We start from the raw sequence: 17939 nt of genomic DNA on the forward strand, positions 1-17939 counted from the left end.
ATGTTTCCATGGACAGGAGGTGGGGGATGGTTTCAAGATGAAACTTCCACCTCAGATCATCAGGCATTAGATAACTTGCTCAACACTCACCTCCTGCTGTGAAGCCCAGGTTCTAACAGGTCCCAGTCCATGGCCCAGGGGTTGGGGACCCCTGAGTTAGGTAGAAAGAAGAATAAGTTCTAATGTTCAATAGCAGACTAGGGTGACTATAGTTAAAACAACAATGTGTTGTATATTTCAAAATAGCTAGAAGAGAGAATTTGAAATGTTCCCAACACATAAAAGTGATAAACTCTTGAGGTGATGGATGTCCTAAATACCCTGACTGGATCATTATACCTACTGTGTTAGGCTTTTCTTGCATTGCTGTAAAGAAATGCTGGAGACTGGGTAATTTATAAAGAAAGGAGGTTTAATTGGCTCATAGTTCCGCAGGCTGTACAGGAAGCATGGCATCAGCATCTGCTCAGCTTCTGGGGAGGCCTCAGGGAGCTTTTACTCATGACGGAAGGTGAAGTGGGAGCAGACACTTCACATGACCAGAGCAAGAGCAAGAGAGGGAGTGAGGGAGAGGTGTCACACAATTTTAAGCAATCAGATCTCGAGATGAGTCACTCACTATCACAAGGACAGCACCAAGCCTTGAGGCATCCCTCCCCATGACCCACACACCTCCCACCAGGTCCCACCTCCAGTATTGGAGATTACATTTCAGCATGAGACTTGGGAGGGACATTCAAATTATATCACCTACCGTGCATGTCAGAAAATAACACACATACCCCATAAAAGTGTACAAATATTTTATAACAATAAAGTTTTTTAAAAGAGTGCTCCAAGATAATGTTCTCAATGCAAAAAAAAAGTATGTGAAGTGATTGATATGTTAATTAGCTTGATTTAATCATTCCACAATACATACATATATCAAAACATCACAGTGTATTCCATAAGGACATACAACTATTGTCAATTAAAAATAAAATTTTAAAAACTGTAAAACCAAAAGAATGGATGGGCTGGAGGAGGAAGGAGGCTTGGAGACCAGGAGGGGGCTTCATGGCTCTGGTTAACTTGGAGTGTGACATGGCTGGGGGTAGAGCAATGGCAGTGATGGCGGGGGACAGAATTGAGAGCCACCTAGATGGACTGCCAGGTGAGTCCCTGGCTGGATGAGGGGGTGTGGGAGGAGTTGAGGATGTCCCCTGAGCCTCTGCCATGAGGAAGTGGGTGAATAGTGCTGACACTCCAAGATGGGAAAGTCTGGAAGAAGGCTAGGCTTCTGGGAGGAAAGGATGAGAGTGATTTTGGTTGGGTTGGGTTTGAGAGCAATGTGGAATACCTAGTTGGGTTTCTAAGACTGGAGGTAGGCAGAAGGCTCTGGAGTCACTGTCTTTCCCCCAAGACCTGCGTTTTTTCTGGAATTCTTTGTTGTCCACCTGGTTGTGCAGGCCAGATTAAATGAGACCGTGTGGACCAAGGGCCTGATTAGAGACTTGGCCACACAGAGTGGCTGCACCTGCTCTGCAGCTCCTGAGCCACTCCCTCCCTCTAATGTTTCTCTTTGGTCCCTGCCCACTTTCCACCTGAGTGCCCCTCCCTTCCCACCTTTTCTTCTTTCAGGTATCTTTGCTTCTGCCTGCTCTGTACATGTCTGTTCAGTCCCCAGCCTTCTCCACTCCTGTGGTAGGAGGTTCCCTCTTTGTCCTGCTGATTCCCTGCCTCACAGTCTCTGGGATCCCAGACCCATAGGTATCCCCATCTGTTTATTCCCTAGGATTTCACACTCAACATGGGAGTAGGGAAGAGCAGGGGAGGAAGGGCCATCACTCTTCCTGCAGAGCTGCATCTCCTTTAGTATCCCTGTCTCTGCTCTCTCCTTCACCATCCATTTTCTGTTGGAGAACTCACCCTCTCATTCCTCCACAGCCTGCCTCCTAAATCCCTTCCTGCTGCTTCTCTTTCTTCCCTCCCTAGTTGTGGCTTTGATGATGGGAACAACCTCTTTTTCGTTCTCTGTCTCTGGTCTCCCCACCGGCCACCTTCCTTGGCCACCAAACCATATCATTCATCCATTACTACAGGACCAAATCATCTCTCTAAAATAGGTCTGGACTTGTACTTCTTGCTGAAAACCCTCTTCTCCACACCTACTGTGACTCCCCTGCACCTGCAGAGGAAAGTCCAAACACCTCGGCAGCGCCATCAAGGCCTTCACCCAAGCAGCATGCCCTTCCAGGCCTTCTTGCCTCTGAGGGCCTGTTTGCTCTGCCTGGAACCCCTCTATTTCTTCCCTTCCAGCATACTCCTACACCTTTTTGAAGGTTCGGGGTAAAAGGCCCTTCCTTCACCATGATCCCTTTCCCCAGTACAGTCGAGACTCAGCCATTGTGCCCAGGGCTAAAGACAGTTCCACCTGGTATAGTAAGCGCCAGTAACAGGACTGTCGGGAACCAGTGGGCCCAGTGCTTGCTGGGAACAACATTGACAAATCTCCCGTTTGTTGGCTAGCTCCTGTGGCTTATCTCCCTGGTAATGTTCACGGTGAATTTATTTACATCAGAAGGAGACAAACTCTGCCTCAGATGTCAGACATCATAGCCTCCTGCCAGAGAGATACTCAAGGCAGAAATACTGTGCAACTTGATAAAACAAATCAGCAGCACCACTAAACTGGATTTAAAGCCAAGCAAGGCCAATCTTGCCTACCTTCTCTCCCTTCCTGCTTCCTGGGGCCTGGGCAGCTGGGTTGGGGGTAGCAAAGCAGGAAGAGGGGAGGAGAATAGAACCTCAGCTCCTCTACTTGGCATTCAAGGACCTTCACAGTCCAGCTCTTGCCTTCTGCCCAGCCCAGCTCTGTCATCTCTACATGTCCCTTTCAGTTCACATGGTCCTGCCTAATAAGTTCCTAAACATGCCACAATCCCCAACTTCAACTGTCCTTGCTGTTTTTCTGCCTAAAACACCCTCTCCCCTGAGGTCTACCAGGCAGGCAGCCCTCAGCTGATGTATGCTGCCAGCTCAGTGTTGGAAACGAAGCCAGACTCTGACTATGTCTCACTGTTACCACCTGGTCTAAGCCACCATCGCCTCTCACTGGATTATCGTGGTAGCTTCAAGAGGCCCCCAGCTTCTTCCTTTGCTCTCTTAGGTCTGCTAGCTACATGGTATCCCAAGGGATCCTGTTAATACACAAATGACATCATATCATCCTCAGCCCAGAACCCTCCACTGGCTTCTCAACTCATTCTAAGTAAAAGTCCACATCCTTACACTGGCCTCTCAGGTCGCCCTGCCTCTTAGCTCGGTAGTCCTGCCTCTGCTAACCTCATCTCCTGCCACTTTCCTTCTTTTTCCTGCATTCCAGCCCCTTGGGTCCCTCTCTCTCTCTCTCTCTCTCTCTCTTTTTAGACGGTGTTCCTCTCTTATTCCCCAGGCTGGAGTGCAGTGGCACAATCTCGGCTCACTGCAACCTCCATCTCCTGGGTTCAAGTGATTCTTCTGCCTCAGCCTCCTGAGTAGCTGGGACTACAGGTGCCCACCACTATGCCCAGCTATTTTTTTTTTTTGTATTTTTAGTAGAGATAGGGTTTCACCATGTTGGCCTAGCTGGTCTCAAACTGCTGACCTCAGGGAAGCACATCGCATGCTCCTGGTATCACCAAAGTCACCAAAGTCCAGGTGAGGCTGGATGAGATCAAGCTATTTCATCCACCCGCCTCGGCCTCCCAAAGTGCTGGGATTACAGGCGTGAGCCACCGCACCCAGCCCTTGGGTCTCTTGATGCTCTTAAATGGTGCCAGGCCTCTGTACCCTGTGGCCTTTGCATTTACTGTTCCATCTGCTGTGAATGCTCTTCCTCCAGATAACCATGTGACTCCCTCTCTCATTCCTTCAAGTCTTGGTTCAAATGTCAACTTCTCAGTGGGGTCTTTCCTGACCACCCTTTCTGAAATGTTCATACCCCCACTTCCAACACCAGACACCCCATTTTCCTCTGCACTTACCACTTCATTTACCATAGAGTTAATTATTTATCTTGGAGTTGTCTTTATCCTTCTCATCAGAATGTAAGCTCTGGGAGGACAGGAATTTTTGTTTTATTCACAGCTGAATCCCCAGCACCTAGAACAGTAGCTGACACATAGTAGGTGCTCAGTTAGCATTTGTTTAATGAATGAATGAATGAATGAATGAGTGAGTGAATGAATATTATTACAAATTCTGTCTCGTCCATAAAGCCCTTCCTACCTATGTGCTATCACTGCGCCTTGAGCATCCCCGACATAACTATTCTGTGTTGCCATTGCTGGCTTGCCTGCCCACTTCTCTCAGAAGAACTTGAGGGCAGAGAGGAAATCAAGCTTTTCACATTGTAGTGCTGGCCCTACCTAGTATTTGGCCCACAGTAGGTGCTCAGTTAATGGGTGTAGGAGGGAAACTTTCATAAGCACCCACTCTGGGAGAGTAGGTGTATTTCTGACATTTCTGCACTCATACAAACTTAGAAGTTAGCAGTGAGAAATGCTATGAGTTGGCTCATGATTGTCTTGACCTTGTAAAGAACATTAATAAGAATAGTTCAGAACTGCTAAAGAAGATATGGTAGCCCAGATAGCTCCTATAGATCTGTTAATCTGATCTCACCATTGGAGGCCTCACAGACATACCCACTTCTACGTGTCCAAAACTGAACTCCTGGTTGCCTTCCATATCACAAGGAGCTCCCTTCCTGGGTTTTCTGCCTCAAGAAATAGCACCTTTCACACATCCAGATGTTTATACCAGCAACATGGGATTTTATACCTCCTAGTTGCTGATTCCTGGAGATTCTCCTTCCTGAATATCTCTCAAATAAATCCTTTCCCACCCTCCACATGACCTTAGCTTGATCTCATCCAGCCTCACGTGGACTTTGGTGACTTTGGTGATACCAGGAGCATGTGATGTGCTTCCCTGACTCAGACCTCCTTTATACCATGGCCAGTGTTCTTTCTAAAGTGCAAGTTTAGTCATATTTCTTCACTGCCTTTGATCCTTAAGATGAAATGGAAGGAAAAAGGAGAAATTTGCATTAGCATCTACCACATGTCAGTCACTGGCTAATACTGGTTACTGTCACATTAACTACCTAATTCAGTTATCATAACAGAGAAGCAAACTGAGGCTTAAAAAAATAAATTTCCCAAAGTTATGCAGGTGGCTGGGAAATTGTGGAGCCTAAATTCAAATCTAGACCTTTCTTACCCTAAAATCCATTTCCTTTCCAATGCACTCCCCTGTCTCCAAATCTTTTTGGCTCGGTGCTCTCTGCCTTGTGACTTCTCCTACATGCCATTACTATCTTATATTATTCCTCTTTTTTACCCTGTGATGAGCCATCTAGAGCTGTTTATCTTAGACATGCCTTGCACATTCATATTTCTCTGCTTATGACCATTTTTAGTTCCTTCTTCCCTTAAATGTCCTTCCCTTTCTTCTCTATCTAGTGAACTCCTACTCATTCATCAAAACCCAGCTCTAATGACACTTCCTCTGTTAAGGCTTCTCAGATGGACTCATCCAAACAAAGTCATTTGCTGCTTTATCTATATCCTCAAACTGTGAATTGCACTCTTGGGAGACAGAAGGATGTATTGCAGGTAAAGCCCATGGTGAGTGCTAGGGGCTTGAAAACCAGACTACTCATGTGAGCCTCTTGTCTCTGTGCCCACAGCTGATGATGCCTGTGGTGGGACCCTGCGGGGCCAGAGTGGCATCATCTCCAGCCCCCACTTCCCCTCGGAGTACCATAACAATGCCGACTGCACATGGACCATCCTGGCTGAGCTGGGAGACACCATCGCCCTGGTCTTTATTGACTTCCAGCTGGAGGATGGTTACGACTTTCTGGAAGTCACTGGGACGGAAGGCTCCTCCCTCTGGTAAGCACAACATCCCCTTCATTTCCTACCCTATTCTCTGCAACTGTGAATTACTAGGATGCTTACAGTCTCCTCAGTGCCTGGACCCACAGCCAGAGGCCTCTTAGCCTCTTCCGTATACCTACTGTTACAGTCCTTTCATCTCATCCTAATGAAAAAGCACTACATATTTTTAGAGCTGGGATAATTTTTATAGTGATTTCGATACCTGATTTGAAACATGTTCTTGCTGAAGAATTTTATGATGGGTCTTGGTTGAATAACTTGCATTAACACTAAAAATGTTCTGGTCTCAGGATGTGGACAAGGTCTAGTAAAATGATTTGAAATATTGTTCCATTTCTGGAAGACATATGCATAGCATCCAAAAAGGGACTAGAACCATAAGTGACCATTGCTGACACAAGAACATTTTTAGTCTTAATTCTTCCCACTCCAAGGGTCCTGAGACATCAGAAAGGCATTATGTCTCAGTGTCTGAAGGGCTAAAAAGTGCAGGCTCTTCTGTAGTGTGCTCCGTGGAGAGTCTTGGTTGTTGATGGGTTAGGAAGGATGTGAGTTATTGAAGACTTACAGCCATCGTGTCTTGTCTCCTGGACTTGGGCTTGCAGGATGTGCTCAAACTGAGCATGGCTTAAGGAAGTATCTGGCTTCCTATTTGGGTGACAAGCATCACAAGTGGTATTGTGGCATTTGGAACACTCTTGTATTCTCATTGTGGCTGTGTTATCAGGAGGACTTTTGTTAGCACATCAGGAGCCAATAGAAGCATATGTCCAGGTGTACTTCAGGCAAGGATGGGGCATCATTGGAGCCTTAGTTGCTGCATGGTGTCAGCTGAAGGTGGGGATTCCACTTCCTGGCATCAGGTGGGCATCGTGGCGTTGGCTCCCAGGGGGCACCTTGGTGGGAATAGCAGTTCTGGTGGAGGCCCTGGGTGCAGGGCTGGGCCAGGCCGGGTCTGGTGGGGCCACGCTCCAGGAGTGGATGGACGGAGGGGATAGGAGTGGGAGGAGGTGTCACTGAGGATTCTGAGCGGAGCAGAAAGTGGGTGTCTGCAAGAGTCAGAGAAGACAGAGACATGGCAGTCAGTGGGAGTAGGGAGGAGGAAGATAGGAGGGAGAGGAGGAAAGGAGGGGAATGGGGCACATTTATTGCACACCTTCCCTGTGCCGGGTTTCATGGTGGTAGGAACACCAGTTGAGTGAGACATGGTTTTTTAAGGAGCTCATTGTCTATTAGGTAAGAAAATCAGACAAACCATGGTAGGAGCCAAGTGTGACTGTTAAATATTTAAGAGGGATAAAGGGGGAATGGATTCTTCCCAAATATAGGCTCAGATTTGGGAACTAGTGTAACCAGAAAACTCAAGTTTCCTGGTGCAGTGGAAGGTGAGCCGACATGGGAGTCAAAAGACCCCAGTGTCACTGCTAGCTTGTCACAGGAAACTGGCCAGGTCATTTCCTACCCTGGTCAGAGGGCTGAGAGAAGCACAGGTGAATGAGGACAACCTGCTCTGTGGGGGTTGACAGTCTATAAACTAGTCCAAGAGTAAAAGCTGGTGATTTTTTGCTAGGAGTTGGGTTGAAGGTTTAGGTGAGTCTTCACTCAACTGGAATCCTGATGACCTGCCCAGTGTGAAGACCCTTGGACCTCTGCCTCTTTTTGTAAAATACCTGTTTACTGATTGTAAATGTAATGCATATGGTCCTTGTAGAAAACATGGAAAATCGACAAAGGTATGGAAAAATTAAAATTATTAAAATTTTGACGTATTCCCCTTTGACCTTTTTTCTTGGCCAAGGTCAAGCTAGCTGGCTATTTGTATATATTTTAATATTACCAAATTAGGATCGAAAAATATCTGTAGTTATATATTTTTAGCTAATCATTGTGTCATGAAATTTTTTCCTGTACCATCACAGATGCCTCCAAAATATACAAGGTCTGATAGTAATATCATTTGCTGACCCTTTACTGCCAATATGTGCCAGATAGGTTATAAGTTCTTTAGAGCTATAATTTCATTTCATCTTTATAAAAATTCTATGAATAGGTAGCATAGTTTTCCTCATTTTACAAAAGAGGAAAATGAGGCCCAGAGAGTTTATACTACCTGCTTGAGATCACACTGGTGAGTAAGGAGCAGAGCTGGGATTCAATCCCAGGTTAGTTTGATACTAAAGCCGGTCTTCCAAGCCATGACAGCATACTATTATGCTATTAACATGCGATATCTGTCATGGGTTTTCCGGGCTATGTAGCATTCCCTTGTAAGTCTGTAGCATAGTTTATTCATCAAACTTCTTGTTAGGTGGTTCCCAGGTTTTCACTTCTATAAACAGGTGCCAAGATGAATATCCTTGCCAGTTCCCTCTCTTCCAGTCCCAAGGCCTTTTTGACTCACTTGTTCATCCGTGGGCCAAATGGTCTCCTATAGCTTCTGCCCTCCAGGTGTGAGTCTACACATTGTCCAAACTTTTAGAGTGAAACAAATCTGAAAGAGTTCCTTTTCCTATTAAGTCACTCAGTGGGGAAGGAATTAAGCAGAGGAAATTGTTAGGGGAGTCATTCAGAACTCTTTGCTATAAGATTAAATTATAATTATTTACAGGGTTGGTGTCACCACTGCCAGGCAGGATGCATTTGTTGTTCTAATTTATACTTGCATAGCAATTATGGATAAACAAACTTGGAGGCTCAGGACGTATGTGTGGGAAGAATCAGCTCTCTCCCTTGCCCCTCTCCTTTATGGATCCCTGGATTCCTGTAAAAGTTTGATGCTGCTGGTTTATGAGTATACTGCTTTTGTAAGCATACATTAAGATTTCAGGCTGTTCTCTTGCATTCTGTGCCAAGGCATATAAAAACAACAAATCCTGTTAGCAAAGATGGATTTGGACAACTGGGCACCCCCTTCACCTATCAAGAAGACAGGAATTCCTTTGAGAGAAAAAACATCCACTACCTCCGTTACCAGATAACAGGTTCCCACTGATTCAGAAGGGCCAGTGGCATGCAATCGCCCTGACTCAGTTTCCCTACTCTACTCCTCCCCCTAAATGGGATAGCAACAGGAGAGTTTAAATTAGGGCTTCTGGACTAGTAGAATTTCCAAACAATTGGCGAAACATGGGATTGGTCATTTTTTATTTTGCCAAGTAAGGATGTTAGAAGAAAACCTGCCAACTCCTCAGAATATTATTCATAAAACAAAGGACAATTCAAAGCCAAAACTGTGGCAGGAAGTAATCAATTGGAAGTGTTGTGCTGACATCATGAAAGATAAGGTGGGGGGAGCACACATAAATAACAGTGCATGCCCATCACCGGAGTGTCCAACAGTATATATGCAGCAATCAGTGGACCAATTCTCCCTGTTTTGGTGGTCCTGGACCAGCCTTTGGGAATCCAACAATACGTGTTTTGAACAGGAAAAAGCTGTTACTATGGTGAGCACTGGACCCTGTAGCTCTGACATGTTGAGAGATTCGCTAGTATTTTAGACTTAACTCCCCCTAAAAGTTAATTGCATTTTTGTATGTGTGACCATGAGCAAAAGCTGGGCTTTGACTGACTGAGGATTACAACCCACAAAGAAGAATGGGTATTATACCCTGACTACACATACATGTTTGCAACCCTCACCCCAACACATACACAAACACACACACACACTGCCAAATCATCTCTGACACATACCTTTCCAAGTCACTGCCAAATTCACATCACCAAGTCATCCCCTGCCCCCAGACCACCTTAAGCACATGTACACACCTGCCCCTCCTCGCACACAGTTCCATTTCCAGTTCAATATAGGAGCCAGATTTTCTCTCACTGACCCTGCTGGAGGGTGGAGGTGGTGGGTCTTCCTTCTCTGCTCTGCTCTGACCCAGTCACTTGGCTCTGACCATCATGGAGCTCCATTCCTTTCCATCACGTTCTAAGGAAACACTCTCACCTTTGCTAAGCTTCCTCCTGAGGCCCCAGGACTTTTTTGAAGGACTGGGACTGGCAATACAGAAGATCCTTTTAACAATATGGGGATGTAGGTCCCTGGAGGATATTGGGATCACGTTATACTGAGTACAAGTGGTCACCAGCCCATCACAGAACTGGCCTCTCCGTTGGTGGAGCAAATCAGCAAAGTGAAGACCCCTGAGAAGCCACTAGATCTAGAATCTGTCTCCTCCTTCCTCTGCCTCATACCCAACGCTCTCCATCTGAGTCTCTCCAGAACCTTCCCCAGACTAAAAGAAAGGAGGGAAAGCCAGACATCCTCTCCTAGAATATGGGAGAGGAAGTTTGTGCAGTTTCTCTGGAATTAGATATCAAGCCTGCACCATGGCATCGAACTGGGAAGGGGGCAGGCTTGGGAATCGGCAGATAGACTTGGGCTCAAAACCAGCCACCTCTCAGTAGTTGTGTCATCTTAGGATATTTACCAGCTATTCTGAGTCTGTTTCCGCATCTGAAAAATGGGTCTCAGTATACCAACCTACAAAGCATCTTGAGAGTGCAAAATGTGGCAACTGCTGCCTGGCTTACCATAGGTACAATACTCCTGGGATGAGGCTTTGAGAAGAAAAAGTAAGATGAGGCAACCGCAGCAATTCATAGCCTTGTTGACCTCATTTTTGGTGGTCCCACTGAAGTCAACATATGAGCTTTCCAGCCCAGTGGCATCTCACCAGCAGAAAGGCACAGCCTGGCTGGCCTGGCTCTATCTAGCTTCCAGGGGAATTGCCTGGAAACTCAAAGAAGGTTAATGTGAGGAGAATCTCTGGGTGAGACTGGAGGATGTCCTTGCAAAAGTCAGAAGAGGGGACAGTGATTTTGTTGAAACTATCTTCCCAGAGCTGCACTTGGCAAGCATGTTACGGGTAGCATCACTTCTGTGCCTAGATCTAGCCCCAGACTGGCCAGTTAGCTGCTTTGTTGGAAAAGCAGAAGAGGGCCGGATGCGGTGACTCACACCTGTAATCCCAACACTTTGGGAGGCTGAGGTGGGTGGATCACTTGAGTCTAGGAGTTCAAGATGAGCCTGGGCAACATGCATAAACCTGTCTCTGCAAGAAATACAAAAATTAGGTGGATGTGGTGGCACACACCTGTAGTAGCTGCTACTCAGGAGGCTGAGGTGGGAGAATCACCTGAGCCCTGGAGGTAGAGGCTGCAGTGAGCTGAGATTGTGCCACTGTTCTCCAGCCCAGGAGACAGAGTAAGACTCTGTCAAGAAAGAAAGAAGGAAAGGAAAGGAGAGGAGAGGAGAGGAGAGGGGAGGGGAGGGGAAGGGAGGGGAGGGGATTCTACCAATGCAGCTCTCACTAATCGCTCTGTGCAGGACTAGGAAAGCAGAGGCACTCCATAGTGAGTCAGGCACAGACCCTGCACTGGGGTGCTCACAGAGTAGGGGGATGGGGACCATAAGTATGGAGAAGGCATGCAGGAGACAACTACCAGAAACAGGAAGGGTATCTCTTCCTGGCCCCCCTCGCTCTCTCTGGACCATGTGATTGGAGGGTTCTACTGGGGGGCCTTCTTCTCTCCTTCTTTCCTCTGCCCCTCCCCAGGGGGCAATTTCTTCCTACAACAGGGAAGGCAGGCAGGCAGAGTCTGACCTGCACTCAGAATTGAAGCCACCCTTGTCTTGGGGGCCAGTGGAAGTGCCAGCCTCAGGAATGTTTGTGGGGTGTGTATGGTTTGGCAGACATCCAAAGCTCCTTCCCACCCATGGGGTTTCTGTGTAGATCCTGGAACAAACCTCTGCCCCTCCAATTTCCTTGGCTGTGACTCTGTGGGTCAGTTTTGACCAGTGGTTCCCAGCCTCTCTTCCTTGCCCTGGCCACTGTACATTGACTTTCCTTTATATCTATTTCACTCTGATCACCCTGAATGGGCTCTGCCTGCCTGTTCTCTATGTCACCACACTCCCAGGCCCAGTCCCCACAGACTTGTGTGCCAACAAACTCCACCAAGCATTCAAAGTAGAAAAAGAGAGGAGAGCACCTTCCAGGGCTCAGAAGAGAACACTGTCCTGGGGCAGGAGACCAAGGCCTCAAGGCAGAGGCTGCACTTGAGACAGGTCGAGAAGGATGCATACCATTTTAATATAGGAGATGAGGTGTTGGGAAGAGCATTCTTCTAGGGCTTCTGCCTAGTCCTCCAGGCCAAAGTGTGGGAGTTCCTTGATCCCTGGAAGGCAGTCCAAGAAGAAATAGTCCCAGAAATTCTCTAAGGAAGATGCTCTCCACCATGCACCCACCCCGGGACTCTGGCATCTACCTGTGAGCCTAGGCATCTCCCTCTACCTGCAGAGGAATAGAATGCCTGCTCTATCTGTCTGGACTTCCCAGATCCTGGCCCTGTGGCCACTGGGTAGACTTTGGCTGTTTTTGGAAAGAGAATTTCCCTGGAAACCAGGCTCAAACTACTCTCTAGGTCCAGCAACTAACCCCTTTGAGTTTCATCATTAAATTTCCTTAATTTCATCCCTCCTTTTCATGTTCTTAGAGCTTTGATGGGTTTGCTTCACTTCGTTCCCTTCATTCGTTTGCTTTTGTTTTTGTAGGTGGCGATACAAAAACTCCTGTGTATTCTGCAGAAGTTCACTTTGCAAATTTTGCTAGCAACACTCTTTCTCCTCTTGAACGATCTTGCTTTAGTTATTAGGCATTTTACACATGGAAGTTGAGCCAGCTAGAACCATTTGATCTCAGCGACTTTTAACTAGATATTTCATTTAAGAGCCTTTAGATCCAGATATAGTTAGAATGAGAATTGCACGCCAATGGAGATTTGTTAATAATAACTATCCACTTATTTATGTATTCACATATACTTTGTCAAACCATTGGTTTAGCTCATTCACGTTCTTTGTTACTTTTCCCCTATTTATTTTCTGTAATCATTTATTGAGACTCTTCTATGAACGAGGCTCTCCTAGGTGCCAGAGGGACAAAGCCACAGTCTGAGTTCCTAAGGAGTTATTTATTCCTTCCACAAATGTTTATGTAATAGCCAAGCACCATGCTGGACCCTGAAGCTCACAGTTGGGGCAAGGAGGCAGAATATAATTAAATGCTTTGCAATATCATGTGTTAGGTGCTTTTCTAAGAGGTATAAAGAAGTTCCCCTAGGAAATAAGGAGAAATGTAATGGCCAGGATTCTTTGGGTTTAAGAAATAGAAACTCACCTCCAGCTGACTCAAGCTACAAAGGGAATGTGCTGGCCTCTGTAACTGAAAAGTCCAGAACTTGACTTCAGGCGGCGCTGGACCCAGGCATGCAAATATTGTTTCTCCCTGTCCTGAGGCTTTGCTCTCTTGTGTGTTAGTTTCATTCTCAGGCAGGCTTTCCCAAGAGATGGTAAAGGTGACCACCCTCAGCTTCCTATAACCTACCTGTCTTGGCAATCCCAGCAGAAAGGGAGCATATCTTTCCTAATGGGTCCTACAAAAGCCGTCAGATAAACCTTGGTGGACCAGCCTGAGTCATGTGCCCACCCCTCAACACCAGTGTAGCCAAGGGATGTCCTCATTGATCTCCGCCCTCCCCAAAACTCAGGCTGGGAGTGGCAGCCCTGGCAAGACAAAAACTAAGACTGTCCTTCAAACAAGTCATCAGCCTTCCTGTAAGAGGGTGGTGATGCTGGAAGGGCTCAGAAAAATTAGTCCAACAGGATGATTTTTGATTTGAACTGAGGGGTAAGATTTTGCCATTGGCATGGAGCCTAAAAGAGCCCTGATGTGTTTGGGGCATTGCAAGTCAGGTGCAGGAGCAAGGGAGGAAGAGCAGGACACGAGACCCGAAATGAACACAGGAGGAGCGTGGACCAGGAGCAAGAACCCTGCCCCTTGTTCATAAGCCAGAGAGGATTCCATAAGCTATGGAAAGCTATTAAGAGACTTTAAGCAGGGAAGTAAAATAATCACTCTGAATTTTAAGTGGTTTAAACAGGAAGGCCCAGAAATCAGCTGTAAAACTTTTTGTGTAACTCCGCAGGCAAAAGAATCCAGCCTTGAACTGAGGCAGCTGTGAAGGGGTAGAGAGGAGGAGGGGCTGATGATTACCAAGTTTCTGGCTGAATGACTGTGGTGGGGCCATGTACTGAACAGAGGAACGCAGGAGCAGAAGTGGGCTGGGGTGGAGTGGGGAATGGCGATGCCCGTTGGTCTCTCCAGCACAAAATGAGCACTAATAGGGGAATCAAGGCTGCAAGAAGGAAGAAGATAAGGCTGGACGTGCAGGGACACAGCTGCCCTTGGTAACTAATTCACAGTCATTGGGATAAGACTGGTGACAGTGGTCAGATGAAATCAACAGCTATACCTGAAAGCTTGGTGTTCAGTACCCTGGCAGGACCATGAACAGTCATCTTCACAGTGAGCACCAGCGTCATCTTTCATAGGGAAAATCTCCTTCATTATGGTCACTGTCATCTTACCATTTCATCTTCATTACCAGCATCTCTCTATCATCATTCAGTCATTCAAACAAGCTACTCAGGCCCTCCTCCTGCTTGACATTGAGCTTGGCACTGGGAATGCAATGGTGGAGAAGACAAGGCCTCTGCCTTTGTGGAACTTACGGTCTGTTTGGGGGAGACTGAAGTTAGTAAAATATTCAAAAATAAATGTAAAAAGTATGACACATGTCATAAAGGAAATGAACAGGATGAAGAATAACAGCAGTGGGGACCCTCTTCTGAATCTGACCTCTCTGAGGAGGGTAGGATTTAAGCTGAGACCTGACTTTTGAGAAGGAGTCACAGGGGAAGAACCCAGGCAGCAGCCTTCCAGGCAGAGGGAACTGCATATGGTAAAGACTTATCATTTCAATGTCCTATTTGCTCCTGAAGTAGCATAGATCTGGTACCTGTCCTCCGAGATTTCCTCTTTGGATGTCAGGAGCAAGGCAGAGTCAAGGTCTCAAGCTAGCAGAGACACTCAGAAAACAGCTCAGATGGTGCATGACTAAGGATGCTGAACCCATGTTGGCTGAGCTGGTAAGCAAATAAGGCCCATTCTAACTGAGCCTCAGACCTCCTGCCTTCCTGTGGGCTTGTGACGCCCCTGCTTCTCTCTCCTTCCTTGACACATCGCAACTCTTTAAGTCACAGTAAGTAACTGTCCTTTTTTTGATGGAGCCCATGAAATTGCATCTGCTGTATCCATCAGGAGCCAGGCCATAAATAACCAGCCCTTTAAAATCTCATCTCCCGTATCTCTTGGATACAAGCTCTGCAGCAGAGCAGTAGGAAAAGATTAGTGCCTTAGCATGCTGCTGGCACAAATGTGTCCAGAGGGGTGAAGGCCAAGTCTCCAGCACTCTCTATGGAGTATCAGTGTGACTTCCTTGCTTCCACTAGTGAGAACTTGCTCTCAAAAAGAGAACAAAAGCCACAGCTGGGAGGAGCAGGAAGTGAGCCGGTGTTGTCACAGTGGGCACAGCGGCTCTGCTAAAGCTTGTGACTTGGCAAAGTTCTTTGCATGGGAAGCTGAGGTCGGGCAGCTGGCCTGCCCCCCATGGGTCTGACTGCATGCAACAGGTTCGTACTAAGTGCCTTGTCTGCGAGGAGGCCTGTGCCAGGACTGCGAAGGGCACCAGACAACAAAATGCTGTTCTCGACCTCTCTTGAGGAGCTGCCAGATGCCTGATGGTGCCGCTAAGACAGATGGAAGGAGTTGTTCTGGGCCCTCCAGAGCCCCTCGTTCTGGCAAGACCTGTCTTCTGGAATGACGTTGGTTCATTCCAAATGTTCAAGACCCCCTCCTGGTCTCCGTTTTCATGTTTGGCCACGAATGTTTGTTCCACTCACTCACTCACTCTCAACTTAACCTACGCGGCATTTCACGTTGGTTTACCTCTCTCCTGCTGTTGCAGCCACTTCCCAGGTTCCCAAGACTGAGTTAAGTCTTTGGTTCTATCCCTTAGTCTGTTCTTTTTTTTTCTTTTCTTTCTTTCTCTTTTTTTTTTTTGAGATGGAATCTTGCTCTGTCACCCAGGCTGGAGTGCAATGGCATGATCTCGGCTCACTTCAACCTCTGCCTCCCGAGTTCAAGTGTTTCTCCTGTCTCAGCCTCCCAAGTAGCTAGGACTACAGGCATGTGCCACCATGCCCAGCTAATTTTTGTATTTTTAGTAGAGACGGGGTTTAGTAGAGACCATACTGGTCAGGCTGGTCTCGAACTCCTGACCTCAGGTGAGCCACAACGCCAGCCCAGTCTGTACTTCTTTTCATCCTAGTTTCTCTTTATGCAGTGGCTGATGAGTGACATCCATAGACTCACCAGAGAGGCAGGATTCACACAGAAAACTAGCAATGACAGTCCGATGAAATGGCAAAATCACCATTTCACATATGGTGAAACTTCAACAGTTCAAATTCACATATGGTGTATCTCAACAGTTTGGGTCATTTGGGGAAGGAGAGGGCAAAGTTTCTTTGAACAAAATGAGGTGGCTTCATGGAGGAGGTAGATCTCTAGCATCCCTGGGAATTTCTCACCCAAGCTTTTTGAAGAGTGGTCTACATTGGCTACCTTCAAGTTTTCTCTCCCCATTCATTCCTTACCTACTTCACTCCCACTCTTCAACCCTCCAGCCTCCCCCTGAAATCATTCACATTAAGATAATCATCAAAGGGCCGGGCGCGCTGACTCATGCCTGTAATCCCAGCACTTTGGGAGACTGAGGCGTGCAGATCACGAGATCAGAAGATCGAGACCATCTTGGCTAACACAGTGAAACCCCATCTCTACTGAAAATACAAAAAAAAAAAAATTAGCCGGACGTGGTGGCAGGAGCCTGTAGTCCCAGCTACTCAGGAGGCTGAGGCAGGAGAATGGGGCAAACCCGGGAGGCGGAGCTTACAGTGAGCCGAGATCACACCACTACACTCCAGCCTGGGCAACAGAACGAGACTCTGTCTCAAAAAAAAAAGGTAATCATCAAATAACCATCCCCACCCCTACCCCATTCCAAAGACTACCATTTCCAATTACCAACACCAGAAGGCGTTTTTCAGGTCTCACCTTCTGGACATTTCTGCATTACTTTACACTGTCAGTCATTTTCTCCCCCGGGGGCTCTGCTTTCTCCTTGCCTTCATGCCACTCTTTCTGATTCTTCTTGGATCTTTGTGGCCATTCCTTCTGTGTCTCCTTTGATGTCCATTCCTTCTTGCTGTGCGGCTCTGCTCATTCCACGCATGTCCCAAGGTAGTCTTACCTGCTCTCAAGGTTTCAGATACCATCTATTTCCTTCCAAATATGGCTCCCTAGCCCAGCCTACCCACTGAGCTAAACTGTAGAGCCAGCTACCTGATGGACATCTCCACTTTGGTGGACTAGCAATATCTCCAACTTAAGTTGTCTCAACTTTGCTCATAATTGACCCACAAAATCATCAGTCTGTGTCCTTTCTTAGTTTATGGTACCATTCCCTACCTAGTTATCCAGAAATCTGGGAATATCCCTATTTAATCCCTCTCTCTCCCTAGCCACATTCAATTAATTGCTAAGTTCTCCCAATATACCATATCTTTCCATCCTTTCTACCACTTTCTGAATTCAGCCCATCATGTTTTCTTCTTTGAGGGAGGTAATAGGCTCCTTAGTGATCTCCCAGCATATTGGCACTGTCCAAGTCATTCTCCTCACTCCTACCAGAATGGCTTAATTAAAATGCAGATCTGACATGCTAAGCCCCAGGCAAAAGCTTTCAATCATCTTCTGTTGTCTACAGAATAAAATTCAATCCCTTGATAGGGCACACAAGGCCCATCTGGATCTAACCCTTGCCTAAAGTAATTGCCCCAGCCTCACATCTTGCCACTTCCTTCTTTAAATTTCATTACCCCTAAAACTCAGTGGTATAATATCACAAAGATTTCTTTCTTGCTCATGTTACACATTTGTAATGAGCCAATGGGAGTGGCTCTGATCCACATCGTCACACATGTGGGAACTCAGGCTGGGGGGAGTTGCACCATGTTCTTTTTTTTTTTTTTTT

At 46.7% G+C, this 17939-nt stretch overlaps 1 protein-coding gene across 1 annotated transcript in view; it reads left to right on the plus strand.

Annotated features, from left to right (window-relative positions):
- Positions 1-17939, plus strand: part of CSMD2 (CUB and Sushi multiple domains 2) — a 621011-nt gene that overhangs the window by 207227 nt on the left and 395845 nt on the right. Inside the window, exon 5 of the mRNA XM_011955655.1 lies at positions 5717-5924. Within this exon, the coding sequence (XP_011811045.1) occupies positions 5717-5924 (208 nt within the window). The remainder of the gene's footprint in view (positions 1-5716; positions 5925-17939) is intronic.

This window comes from Colobus angolensis, unplaced genomic scaffold, assembly GCF_000951035.1.
Source record: "Colobus angolensis palliatus isolate OR3802 unplaced genomic scaffold, Cang.pa_1.0 Scaffold4, whole genome shotgun sequence".
Classification (NCBI taxonomy): domain Eukaryota; kingdom Metazoa; phylum Chordata; class Mammalia; order Primates; family Cercopithecidae; genus Colobus; species Colobus angolensis.